The sequence below is a fragment of the Falco punctatus genome (assembly GCF_963210335.1).
Source record: "Falco punctatus genome assembly, chromosome: 11".
Classification (NCBI taxonomy): Eukaryota; Metazoa; Chordata; class Aves; order Falconiformes; family Falconidae; genus Falco; species Falco punctatus.
Window position 1 is genome coordinate 29,358,538 of NC_137591.1, and position 13,924 is coordinate 29,372,461.

At 39.0% G+C, this 13,924-nt stretch overlaps 1 protein-coding gene across 8 annotated transcripts in view; it reads right to left on the reverse strand.

Annotated features, from left to right (window-relative positions):
* RALGPS2 (Ral GEF with PH domain and SH3 binding motif 2) overlaps positions 1-13,924 on the reverse strand; it is a 135,938-nt gene that overhangs the window by 101,569 nt on the left and 20,445 nt on the right. For all 8 annotated transcript variants that reach the window (XM_080406590.1, XM_080406592.1, XM_080406589.1 and 5 more), the window contains 2 exons: positions 6,767-6,898; positions 3,059-3,166 (listed from right to left, as the gene is read on the reverse strand). In XM_080406590.1, coding sequence (XP_080262716.1) covers positions 3,059-3,166; positions 6,767-6,823 — 165 coding nt within the window. In that variant the 5' untranslated portion in view covers positions 6,824-6,898. The remainder of the gene's footprint in view (positions 1-3,058; positions 3,167-6,766; positions 6,899-13,924) is intronic.

The window sequence follows — 13,924 nt, forward strand, 5'->3', positions numbered from 1 at the left end:
AAAGCAAACTAAAAATTTGCAACAGCAGCAACTACACCTGAAGATCTCACCTATTTCAGCTGTAACTTGGCCCTTTCTAAAGCAGCCTTCAACCTTACAAAGAGCACCTGGCTGGTAACAACAGTATAACTGGACTATTACATGTCTATTGCAATAATAATTTCCGTCACTGCTCAAGCTAGACCCCTTGAAGGGCTAGCATACTTTGGCTAGAAAGTTAGTACAAGACTGAACAAAGGACCATTCCATGAAATGGCACACCAGCTGAGCATTAAGGACAGTGCTAGATGACTGCCAAAGGGAAGAACATGGAAATAAAATCACCAAAAATATTTACACTTGAGCTTCTCTTTGGCCTGGTAAGCAGCTTCTTGAAAATACAGGATTACAAGCAATAGATTTTGTAGTCCAACTTGTCTCTTACCCACTAACTGACTAAACAGATTTTTTAAATAACAGTATCTCTAACACAGTGGGAACTCAAAACACATCTGTGTGTTTCATACTGGTACTGAAACCACTAGTATTAATCTGATTTCCAGTGATCTCTCAAACTTATTATCTTTCAGAGTTTTGCTCTTCTTCCTGCAGCATAATTGTAATTGTTACATCTGTGCAGTGACCTGTTTTTGATCAAAATGCAACTTATCATACAAGGTACAGGATAAAACTTACCAATGACAATGTTGACTGTATCAGTTAACTCCCACCTTTGTGCTACTTATGACTGGAATCCTTTTTCATTCAAGCCAAAGTTTCCTATTAATTAGACAACTGTCTAACTAGCTCTTGTGTAGCAACTTGCATTTATTGCTGTTTTACTGGCTTCATCACATTATTTTTTCTCTCCTTATGTGAATAAGGTACACAGCCCACAAATTATTTCCTCAGTTTCCCACATAAAAAAAAATAAAGCACAGTACTGATCCACTCAGCCTTCACTACATCACAGATGTCCGCAGTCTGCTCTGCATATATTTCACAAGAGCTATCACTAAACTAGAAGTTTTCTCATACTTTGAAATAGCAGTTGGTAGCATATCCATGTCCAGTGGCAGCAGTGCATACCCAGTATTATAATGAAAACCTTACCAACATCATTTTGCATTCTCATCTGTGCCAGTATGCTCAAGAGCCTGGCCATACTGCATCACTCTGGTAGTCTTCACATTAAAACTGAAATCCAAATTAAGATTTTAAACTTCTCTGTAATGGCAGGACTAAAACCAGGAAGAATAAGGAAATGGACAATAAAATAAAAACAAGCATAAGGCTTAAAGGTATTTTCTCCTCCAAGGTACCTAGGTATTCAGTAAATCTACTTATTTCTATAACCTTCAGCAAGAATGGTAGAAGACAGCATTCAAAGCAAGCAAGCCCTACTATAAAAGCAGATAAACTTGCCTGGGGAAACAAACATTAATGACAAACTTAAAGCTGTGTATATAAACATTGAAAAAGAAATTAAATTAATTATAACCTTGCCAAAGGGCTGAACACTGACTACTAGTAATTTTGCTCAATTGTTCAGAATTCTATCTGTAAGCCACTTTAGTCCATTTACAGTAAATGAAGCCCAATTTGAAGAACCGGATACTTTAAAAGGGAGAAGGCTAAGAGTAAAGGTGCTTTCTTTTGGGGAATTGAGAAAACTGCAAAATTATACCAGGTAGTATAAACCAAAAATACAACCACACATTTGTAATCCTAATGTGAGATGTTTAACTAAATGATTCCTCTTTGTGAGTGGAACTCCACACAGTTTGAAGCATAATATGAAAACAGTAAAAACACCAGATTTTAATCAAGATTTTTATCTAACCAAGGTTTAAGTAGGCAACACCCACGAAAGTAAAAGATTTCTACACATGAAAGATGAAGGATTAGACAGCAGAGGACAGCAGAGAAAAAGGGTTATGAAATGCGATACAAGACCAAGCACCTTTGTGTATTTTGCTGTCCAAGTGAGTGACGGCAACTCCACTGAGACTAAGTGATCTACTCTGCTCCTCAACAGCATCCACAACTGGCTAAAAAGCCGAGCCATTCAAAGGAATTCCTTCTGGCCTATGTGCTTAACTCTGCTTCAATTCATGCCCCTAGCCCCAAACTCCTAACCATTTATATTTCCTTTATGCACAGAAATCGTTAGGATAAAATTGAAAGAATAGCCAGCCTCAAAAACATCTTCCCATGAAAAGTCGTGATTCATTGCCCAGCTGTTCCTGACAACAGAACCAGTAAGAGGCCTGAACCTCAGTCAGAAATAAATCCCATTAACTATTCAAGAAGAATTTAATGTGTAAGTTCATACTCCACTTCATACTCCAGATGCTTTAAATTTTCAGTGTCCTCATTAAAATCAATTTATCCATTAACAATTCACTGAAAAAGTTAATGATTAAAAAATAGAACAAACTTAATGGGAATATTTTGTGATGCATTCTACCACGTATTGATCATCTCCCCAGGACAATTCATCACAAATCTCGTAACTTGAATTATAGCTTGCTAGCAATCTTTCTAGTAACATATCTGAATCACTTAGAAGGACCATCTGTCATCTTAACCTCTAAAAGTAGCGTAAAAATAAATAATCACTTAATGTTTTGGTTAAACACCTTTACTCATTTGTTTTTGGTTCTGCAGGATATGCAACTCATTTTTCTGTACCATTGCACCCAAAAGAAGAAAAAACTTCCTAGATGTAAGAATTAACAGAGTGAACAACTAGAACACCCCCAGAAAAAAACAAGTAGAGATCTAATACATTCTTGCAACTAAAATACACATGTCAGAATTAAGCTTCATCATATGGATTTAAGAATCTTTGGTCTATGTTACATATAACAGTGTGAAAAATGCCTGGATGGCATAGCTCAAAAAAGATCACATAGCATTAAACAGAACATAGACAATGAAGAACTACAGCGCAAGATCCATTTTTGAAATCCATGGATGACAGAAGTTAGGCTAAAAACATAGAAAAATGGAGAAGCAGAGGAAAAGTTGCCAAGAAGATTCACACACAGAGTAAAAAATTACTGGAATTGCTTACCGCATATTCTTCTGGTGTAACCTTTAGGACATCAAATACCACTGCATCAAAGCTCTTCTTCAGTTCAGCTGAACCTTTGTCACTCAAGGATTCAGAGCTGCTACTCTTCTGCAGAAACAAACAGAACCAGTAATGACATTTTGGTTCTCTCCTCTTCTGTTTCTGCACTCCCAAAAGCAAAATTTCTGTTCAAACATCACTGTTCACACAATTTTTCGATCGGGCAAATTATCCATTAAAAGTCACTCGGAGGACATACCTTCTCCTGACAAAGACAGCTAAAACCAGAGACTCTCAAATTTACTTCAATGGATTTCAGAGGTGTTCCTCAAAACAGAACAGTTACATTTCAACACATAATTCAATTCTGATTTTGTTGATGGGAAAGTTAATAATAACAATACAATCACACTGAATTTGAAACAGGAAAAATACCACTACGGTGAGGAAAAAGTCAAGGTCAATCCCAAAGGAATAGTTAACAAAGAACAGTATCTATCTCTTCCTGTTTCTCTCAGAAGTATTAAAACTTAAAAATTACATTGTGAGCTACAGATCTGTTCCTGTTGAAGACACTTGGTATAAACCATTTTAGTTGCTTTTTTTGGTAAATGCTAGTAATTCACATTTGCAAATACTGGATCTTAGAATATTATTCTCTGAATCTTTATCTGCAACATAAAGATTTAGATTCCCTGCAGAACACAAATAGGACTCAAAAAAATAACACTTTGTATGAAATTAACACTACATACTGGTTTCGTATGTTTCATGTATTGTTTTCACATGAAACAAATGAAAACAATGTAACTGTGTTAGGTGTAATCACTTCCTCTGGATGGATGCAAAACTAGATTCTGGTCCACCATCACAAGCAAGAAGGGTTTTACCCAACGGAGACTGAGATGTCACATCTAGATGTATGCTTCACACCTGAACCACAGGCACACCTATTCCAGAAATATTCATACAGCATGCAATGACTTTGCTGCCCCACGCTTTCCTCTGAAGACCCGAAAGGCTATGCATGTTTCTTGCTTGGTTTCTTCTCACTTTCAGAAACCTGGTACAAAGCAAACTCTCAACTAAAAAGTAAAAAATAAGACAAGACATGTGGGAAAAATCATGAAGAACCACAGATACTACAGCCAGTGACTGCACCAAATTCAGATGTTTGCTTCTTCATCAAACAGTACATTTACCTGAAGCACAGAGTGGCACCTGCATGCTTCAGCAAGAGCATAGCCTTGACCTAAGTGCCAACAGAGCTCCCGTAACAGTCCTGCGAATGCTTTGTTCGGAGACTTGAGAGAAAGAAAATGAGTATTGGTGCACAGAGCTTGTTCTCACCATGGCTGGGAGCTCCAGCTCAGCTATGGCAGAACACACTGAAGACAAAGACCTGCCTAGTCTTTATGTCGATCACCAATGTATCCTCAAGCTCTATCCTCATCACCGTCACTGGGGATGGCTCTCAGAAAGCTGAAAAGATTAGACTTTTGCCCACATAAAGGCAGTTGCTGACAGTCTGTGTAATTTTACTGCTAATGTTGAAAGTTTTCAAAACCATGGGTATGGATCACAACCAGAACACCTTCAGGAGTGACTGCTTCACCAGATCGCTTCTGGTGGAAGCCAGATTTCAGCACTGTTAGACTGCACTTTTCAACTAACATCTGCATCATGTCTGCTGATGCCAACGCAGGAGGAAAGACAGCACGTGGTCACTGATGTTAATAGTTCTACTGTGCTAATGTCTTCTCCTAAAAAGCTACCCAAGGCAGTATTTTAGGGCTACACTATGTATTTTGCCTTCAGCTTCCCACTCACCGAAACAAGAACACTCAAACTCCTTAAGAATTCAGCCAGCTGAAATAAACTCTTGTCCATTTTTAAGCACTTTTGTTATGAAGACATATAAATAACATACATGCTAATTTGATAATCATGTCTGGTTTAGTTCAGTTCTTCTAACAGTACCATCTCTCTCTGAAAAACCTGATTTTGAAAACACCACCCACCAAAATCTCCAAACCAGGCTGGCATTTTCAGCAATCAACATAGTGAAACATTTCAGTTACGAGTCCTTCCTCCTCCCAGTCAAGAAAGAAACAAAAAAATACCACTTTTACTCGAATTTATCAGACATCATGTAAACATTCAAGACTATCTTGCTGAGTAAAAAAAAGAAAAGAAAAGAAAAAAAAAAAGAGAGCTTTCTTCCAAGAAATCTTTTCAGTTGTGTGCCAACAAATGGTCAGTCAATGATTCATAATACAACAATCAATAAGGGAAGTACAAGCATCTGTATAAAAACAAATAATAGTCTTGTGATGTCAGCTTTCTTGTTTAAATCTTGACAATGCTTGTGAAATTGTGCTGGAAATTATTTTTACCCTTTTGATAACACAACACTCCAATCTTCCTTTCACCTTGTTTGTGGTACTTTCCATTTCCATATGCACATGCAAGTGCACAGCACACATGCAGCTCTGCTATTGAAATACTTGTGTAAATACGTAAGTAAAACAACTATCTTTGGTAAGGTTCAAAGATTCATTTACAAAGGCAACTGTGTTCAGGACGTTGTGGCCCTCATCACTACCACCTTTGTAGGGTTCTTGAATACCATGTCTTTTTTTTTTTTTATTAAAAAGACAAACTGAAATCCACCTTGCTAAAAAAAACATGTTTCACACTGTAACAAAAGCAATAAAAATAATATGCATCAGCAATAAAGTAACTGTCTCTCATTGTACATCTGTACAAGCCAAAGCATATATTCAGTCACCCTAATGACAACACACAATGCATCTGGGAAGATCACTCAACATACACTGAAGGCAGATTTTCAGTTCCCTTCACCTCAGTACTATGAGGCATTAACAGGAAAAAAAACCAACCCAAACCCAACAAAACCTTGAAGAGGGAGTGATCTGCAAGAGTTCTGGAAAAAAAACCCTCCAAACCAAAGAGGTCCTGCAAACTCTCCAACATTGCTAAGAATTTAGGAATCAGTCACAACTCTCAACAGCTCCTCACATGATCCTAGCAAAAAGAGCTCAAAAACTCTGGTACCAACTTCACCCTGCCCCTTCTTTTTCTTTAAGAAGTAAGATGAAAAATGGTTAACCAGATTAACTTCAAAATAAGAGGCATGAGCATAGGAGACCAATCCCCATTGCTCGGCTGTTACACATTCTCTTAACTCACAAGCTGCTCACTTCTGGAAGGCAGCAGCTTTGGTGGGCCAGAGGGGACCCATACCACTGCTTCAGCACAGTCCGAGAGACAACGGGAACAACCTTGCTACTGTGTCAGACCGCCCCTCAACACACAGGCACACCTGTCAAAGAAAAGAACATTTCCCACAGGCTTTGCCAGCCCAGCTTATCGCATTAAGAGCGTCTATTATTGTAAAAACTTAAAAGAAAAGCTGCCTTGTCTAAATGCGATGGAAGAGAGTACAAAAAAAGGCAGCTTTGGCAATGGCAAGGCTGTAAAAGCTAGCTCACGCTTTATTTTGGTATGCAAAGGTCAGAACTTTTAAGTTATTCACATCTGAACTGAGGCATATGAAACCAACACACAAAACAAGAACCTGCCGCACTAGATCTGTTAAAAGAAAAACTTACATTTCGGTGCATTTTAAATAACGTGAGTACTTAGAGTCTTAAGTATGCATTAACTGAGTTTTGTAATCCTTACCTCTGAAGCAGTAGCTGCAATATTAACACTGCTTGACTGTCCGTTCATTAGGTCCATACTGCCCACACCATTAATCTTCACCCCTACATTTACAGCAGCAGGATCATCTCCAAGGCAACTGAATAACCATTCCTACAAAGAGCAAAAAGTCGTCACAAACCATTTTTTTCAAGTTTTAAGTAAAATTCAGTATCTAAAATCTGTGACAAAAAAAAAAAATATTACTTCCAAAATGGCTACACTTCTTTGAGGTCCAAAATTTAAGTTCAAACATATATTCTGAAATTACCAGCTTTAAAATGACATAAAGAACTGAAGGTTCCATTGCAATCCAATACTTACTGGCAGTATAGATTTTCATATGCTTTCCCCTGCTATTTTCCATATACCAGGTATCAATATGTAAATGTATGCATTAACCCTAACTTAAAGTTAGGCCTGCACATTAGTACACATATGATTCTTTTCCTGATTACCAACTTTTAAAAAATATAGTGCATATGTTAACTATCAGTAACTTTTATAAGAAGTTATTCAATGATTTCCTCTTATATGTCTATTCACCAGCTTCAAGAGAAAATTACCACATTAAAAGCAATTTAAGAGTACAAGCAGAACTTAGGCTTTTCTCCACAAATTACCCAAATTATTGTTTAGCAAAAAACCCCAAAACACCACCAAAAAACAAACTGCAAAACAAACCACACAAGGAAAAACTCCACACACTAGGTTTATTCTTGAAAGAATACTATTACTCCTCATTTCTACAGAGAAAATACTGCAAAAGAAATTGAAAGCTTTGGCATCCACTACAACAACAGTAAGACTACCCAATACCTCAGTGTTAGAGGGAGAGTAAAAATTGTTTTGGACTTAAATTTCATGAGATCTTAGTGCCCTCTAGTGTGAAAATTATTATAAATCAGTTTTCACAGGTCTATGTTTATAACAAGTGTGACTGTTTCCGAAGTTGCTATTATTTATGAAATTCACTTTAGGTTTGTAATTTTAACTCAGAACTATTACAGACTGTGCAAATAAACGGAGAAGGTAAGTGACAGGAAACTGAGTAATGCCACATAACAAAACAGCATTAGAGGTTTTAAATATGAGATGCTGTAAGTAATGAAATAAAATCAGTAATCCAAAAATTTCTATCTCCAAGTGACCTAAGCCAGATATGTCAGGTAAACAAGCCTGGAAGGCAAGAAACTGCAATATCTAAATAAAAAAATATCATTTAAAAAAAAAGCAGTAACTTTCAAGTGTCCTTGTAGGAATGCAATACAGAAAGGATGCAACTGAAAGGGCCACACTGCAAATTTCAGTCAAACACTATAGCTGCTAGATATTTTGGGGTATTAATAGTCCCCACCTGAACCGTGTTCAGTCATACTTCTGCAGTTCAGAACAACCATGCACATTTGGCCTTATCTTGTTTTGTTTTGGTTTTGGTTTTTTTTTTTAAATGATAGGCTCATTCACAGGACAGAAGACACTACATTTCGCTTAAACATTATAGTCCCAGCCCACATGCTATAATTAAGATTGTTTCCTCCACTAAAAATACACTTAACTGCACTTAGATTTATTTTTTTTATAATAAGTATTACACTAATAGAACAAACAAAGGAGGAAAAAATACCTCATCTTTGGCTTGTGAGTGTCACTGCTGTCCTGTCCTTTCCTATCTCAATTACCCTTCAGACTGTCTCATGTGGAGTATTTCCAAATGCTCAGCTCCCCAGCGCCTCTTCCCTACAGCCTTCTTATTTACTGAACTGAAAAGCAAGGAAATAAAGCTAACTGACATGTCATAATTTTCATTTATGTAGTGACAGTGGAGGACAGAGACATCACATCTCCAAAATCAGTTTCAGGCCTTCCTCATGTTCAAGAAGGTACACTTGTCCTAATTTAATCCTCTCTTCTGCTGAAGAAAACCCTCTACCCTTTAAAAATTTGTACTTTTTGTAACCAATGTAATCATAGGAATTTTCACACTTTGAACAATTTCATGATACCACTTGGCCTGTAATCGCATCATACAAAGCCAACCTTAAACTAAAGGTTATGTATTTGACCCTCTTCTCACAAATACTTCAGCCCTTCCCCTTCCCCATACTAATGGGGGTGAGAAGGGGGAGAATTGGGGACAAAGTGTTTCTGGTCAAAGAAAAGTGAAAGTTCAAGTTTGTTTCTGTTTTTTGTATCTTTCTGTTCTGTATCTTTGGTTTTTGGAGGGATTTGGATGGTGCTATTTAAAAGAAATTATACATATCATAGAAGCCTATGGAGTTGGCAGCGCAGCCTCCAATGACAAGAGTGAACCGATTTCTCTATAAACAGGGTTAAAGCCCCACTTCCTAATGACTAGTCCCACATAACCCACAGGCACCCAGACAGGTCCTAGCAACTTCCCTGCCTGCCCCGTGTTCCCTAATGCACTATCTTAAGCCTTATCCTTGGTCCCTTAACGCCACAGCTCCAGTCTGCTGCTACCTGTTTCCTAAGCTATTATGAGTTTTGTTTGTATCTGCCCACCCACCTGAGCAGCAGCCAGGCAGGCACTTACGCCTGGCACTGTCTGCATTCAGAGCCTGATGACTATGTGATAGACTTTCCACCTCAGAGGACTGTACCTGGAGGGTACAGTGGTGGTTCACACTGATCCGAGTTTTCCTTTTCTACCCAGTTACTGGGATGAGAATTGTGAGAATTCTGCCCCTTAGTCAAGTAGGGCTGAAATTCACCACTGTGCGGAAAAAGAGACTCCCATGAAGCACATAAAAGTTGGATTTATTTTTTTTACTAAGTGGAAAATCACTTAGAAAAACCCTGCATGCAAATCAAAACAGAGATTACAAAATATAACATCTGCCAGTCAGCTTGTATTATAACAAAGCTGTCTAAACAATGTTAAATTTGTACACATTGCTGCATTACAAGAGTATATATATGAATACATTTATACTTTTTCCCACTTTGTGGAGATACAGTAGGGAGCAGAATTAGTACTGAACTGCTATAAACTAGCATTTATCAACTTGAAAGTTCCAGAACTTGCAATATTTAAAACGTACTATTGAAAGCTGCATTACACACGGGAACATCACCACTCCCATAACAATGAAAAGTCACAGCAACAATTTTGACCTATGTATCCTTTTAAGATGAATACTGAAAAAATCCTAACACTGGAATAATTAAATAATTTGCTTGCTATACTACCCTTCTGCTTAACACCACAATGATTAGTAAACAGCAATATAAGTGATCAACAGCAGAGCTGTTCAGAGCAGCATAGCTGGAGATGCGAAATGACTGTCACCACACTGCAACAGTGAGTCAGTTTTCACTGCATGCCCTGTATATCCAATTACAAAACCTGAACTACACTGAGTAATTTGAACTTCCAGTCTGTTTCTCCCCTTCAATTTAATAAATGCCTTTGTGCTCAGAAATGCATTAGATGTGAAATTGAAAGTGTTTTATATGATGCATAAAATACTTAAGCCAGCATTTATGCCAACCTGAAGCACAGACACGCTATGCAGTATCTTCCTACCTCTTCATGCCATGCATACCGTACAGTAAAAAGCAAACTAAAAATGCTGGTAAGCAGATTCACCATACCCAAAGAATAAAAACGTCCAACATCATGGTTTAACCCCAGCCAGCAACTAAGCTCCACACAGCCACTCATTCACTCCCCACCACCACCCCACGGTGGGACAGGGGAGAGGACTGGAAGGGTAAATGTGAGAAAACTCATCTATTGAAATAAGGACAGTTTAATACATACAGCAAGAGCCATGCAGACAAGTAAAGCAAAACAAGGAGCTCATTCACAGCTGCCCATGGGCAGGCAGGTGTTCAGCCATCCCCAGGAAAGCCGGGCTCCATCACACGTAATGGTTACTTGGGCACGCAAACACCATCATTCCAAATGTCCTCCCTTCCTCCTCCTTCCCCCAGGTCTATATGCTGAGCACGATGTCATATGGTAGGGAATATCGCTTTGGCAGTCGGGGTCAGCTGTCCCAGCTGTGTCGTGTGTGTCCCCCTCCCCAGCCAACCCGCTGGTGGGGTGCTGTGAGATGCAGAAAAGGCCTTGGCTCTGTGTAAGCACTGCCCAGCAGTAACAAAAACACCCCTGTGTTATCAGCACTGTTCTCAGCACAAATCCAAAACATAGCCTCACAGTAGCTGCTATGAAGAAAATTAACTCTACCCCAGCCAAAACCAGCACAACTAAGCAGAGTCTGCTATCTTCAGGGAGTCTGAGTTTTTCTGCAAATTCACCCACGGCTGTATGCGATGATCATTCCACTACAGTGACTGACCTATAAAACCCCCAAATGGAAGGCAGCTTGGTGAAGACAAGCAAGGGCAATGTGCCCATGAAGCTCAGGGAATAATGCAGGGTGCAACTGACCGCAGCTGTTGCAAAGAAGCTGACTTTATTTCAGCACAAAGGGGACCACAGAGTGGTCTTTGTTTTAGATAAACAGCTATGTCAGTTCAGCGGATCAACTGAGTATATTACAGTTGACTGAATCAACTAGTGGTGTAAATGGTTCTCCCTGAGCTCATTAAACAAAGTGAATGTCTCCCCGAGTTAGCTAAACCACGACAGGGGACTGAATACATGGCTCAGCCTAACAGAGTACAGAAACTAACTAACAACTGAATTCCAAAGAGATCATCAGGCTTGAGCCGGCTTCAACCCACATGCTCCTTCCTGGTGACTGGGGATGCCCAACATCATGACAGCAAGCATATTCTAGCAACCAGTAATGCGGATCACATTGGTATTTGTTGGAACTGTATGTTGCAGTTGCTATATTGTGCCAAGTTTAACTTGCATTTGTATTGTGATTTCAGTATATTTTGTATTGCTCTGTTAAATCAGAAATCCTCTTCAACATCAACTGTCTTCAAATAGTAAGTTTAATATTAAACATTATAACCTCCACATGTGGAATATTTAAAAAGAACCTAGCTGGAGAGTATTGGAATCTGACAGGTGTCTAACAGGACACCTAAGCCTGACTCCCTTCCACAGCAGAATCCAGGGATATTCTTGTCTCAGCTTGGGTCAAACACTATCCCAAAAATACACTGAACAAACAGTAAAGACTACCATAAAATTAATTAAAAACTTACTGTCCAGAACAGTACAAAAGCTTTGGGGAAACACAGCCACAGTACATTTTTATGAATAGCTCAAGAGTCATGATGACCAATATCCTCTTTGTTCTTATTCATAATGTCAGTACAAAGTGTCATTTGATTTGGTCACAGATCCCCATGAAGAAAACAGCAATGACTTGCATGGATTATAATCAGCTACAAATGCAGAGTCACTACCAAAGACTTTGGGGACCAAAGACCAGTAGAAACAAAAAAAAACACCAAAAAACCACCAACCACCAGTGCCAGACACAATCAACATGAGTTCCTGATCTTGTGCAAATTCTCAGTAGTATTTTGACAAACAGTACAGAAAAAGGTATTTCTTTCTGAATGAGGAACAGAAACATACTGGCTTTCACTGAATCTTCACTCCACCATGAATCAACCAGCTAGAATCAACTAATTCCATACCAGGACCTCAAGACACTTCAGTGAAATCTTGGAACCACTGACCAAATTCTAATTCTGGATCTGAGCCCTTTGATTCTTAGTTAGCAGTGTACTTTTTCCAGCACTGCTTGGCACTTTCTAAATTAACATTTCTTTCAAACAATGAGCACAAGGTAGAAGCTTCAATAAAACACAAATTCAAGTTCTTCAAGCAACTATCACATTTGCCTAGTATGCAGAAAATTGGATCCTTCCGTCTGGAAGTACTTTGTGTAACTACTTCAGTTCCTTGACTAGAACTTCTTAAATACAAAACAGGCCAATTTATCTATAGCTCCTTACCACACAGGGCTACAAGAGCAAGCCCCTATTACAATTACTCATTTTGCACACAATAATCCCTGCCTTACTTGAAGAACATCCAGAAATGCTTGTGCTTTTGTGTACTAGGTTCCTGTGCACTTCTCCCTCTCGGAAGTTTGAAGTAAAATGTCTCTGCTGAAGAGTCACAACAATATGGCCAAAATAAACCGAACAATACTAAAAATACGGCAATGTTAGGGTGCTGCCACTTTACTATATTCTCCAGGTACTTTTCCCTTAATCTTCATAAGACATACAGTTATGAAATACCTTTTAGTCTGACTTTTTGTGTTTTTGGAATAATAGAATATGGATTATACTTCCCATAGGATCACTACACTAACGTTGTGAGACTCACTTAGGTAACATACTGCCCCTTGAGCAAGTAGGGGCACAGGAAATCCTGCTGACCCAACCCCCAGCACAGATGCTTCTCGCTGGTCTGCATCAAGTTGGCAGGTGGAAGTTCTGGACGTTCTGCCATACAGCAGCACTGTATGACCCTAGCTGCACACAAGCTGCTGCTCACTGAAGTTAATTCTTTGGAAGTGGTTTAAGGTGCCCCAGGGGCACGCAGGCACCAAGGAAGGCTAAGGAAGGAAGACCAAGTACCCTGGCATGCAGGCACTATAACTACCACCATATACAAGTATTCATGCCACCTGCCATCAGGGCAAGGGCTGATAATACAGTTCTTCCCTGCAGTTTGGTGCACCTGCACCCCGACATGCCTCAAAGTTCTGTGTGCACCAGGACTGTGTTAGCAAAGGCACATACTACTCAATACTAAAGACAAATCACTCATTTGCCAGGCAATGTGTTGTCCCTCCTGCAACAGGAAGATCTGGGAAGCAGCACAAGGCTGCACTGTGATAACAGGGGTCATTACATGTACTGGGCGGGGTGGGGTGGGGTGGTGGAAGGTAGTCGGAGCAGACTGCCAGACTTTTAATGCTCCTGACAAAGAGAAATGCATGGCCTCCTTCTCTTGGCCCCAGAAACTACTGTTCTTTATTACTTACTTCACATTAGAAGTTCTCAAAGTCCGTAGGAGCTACGTATAGATAGGTAACAGCTTGAAACATATCTAAAGACGGTAAGAAAGCTTATAGCTTAAAAAGGCAAATGCAGAGATAACTGCTAAAATACACCAAACCAAAAAAAAACTAGAAAAAAAAGTATTAAGAGAAATACAAACCACACACT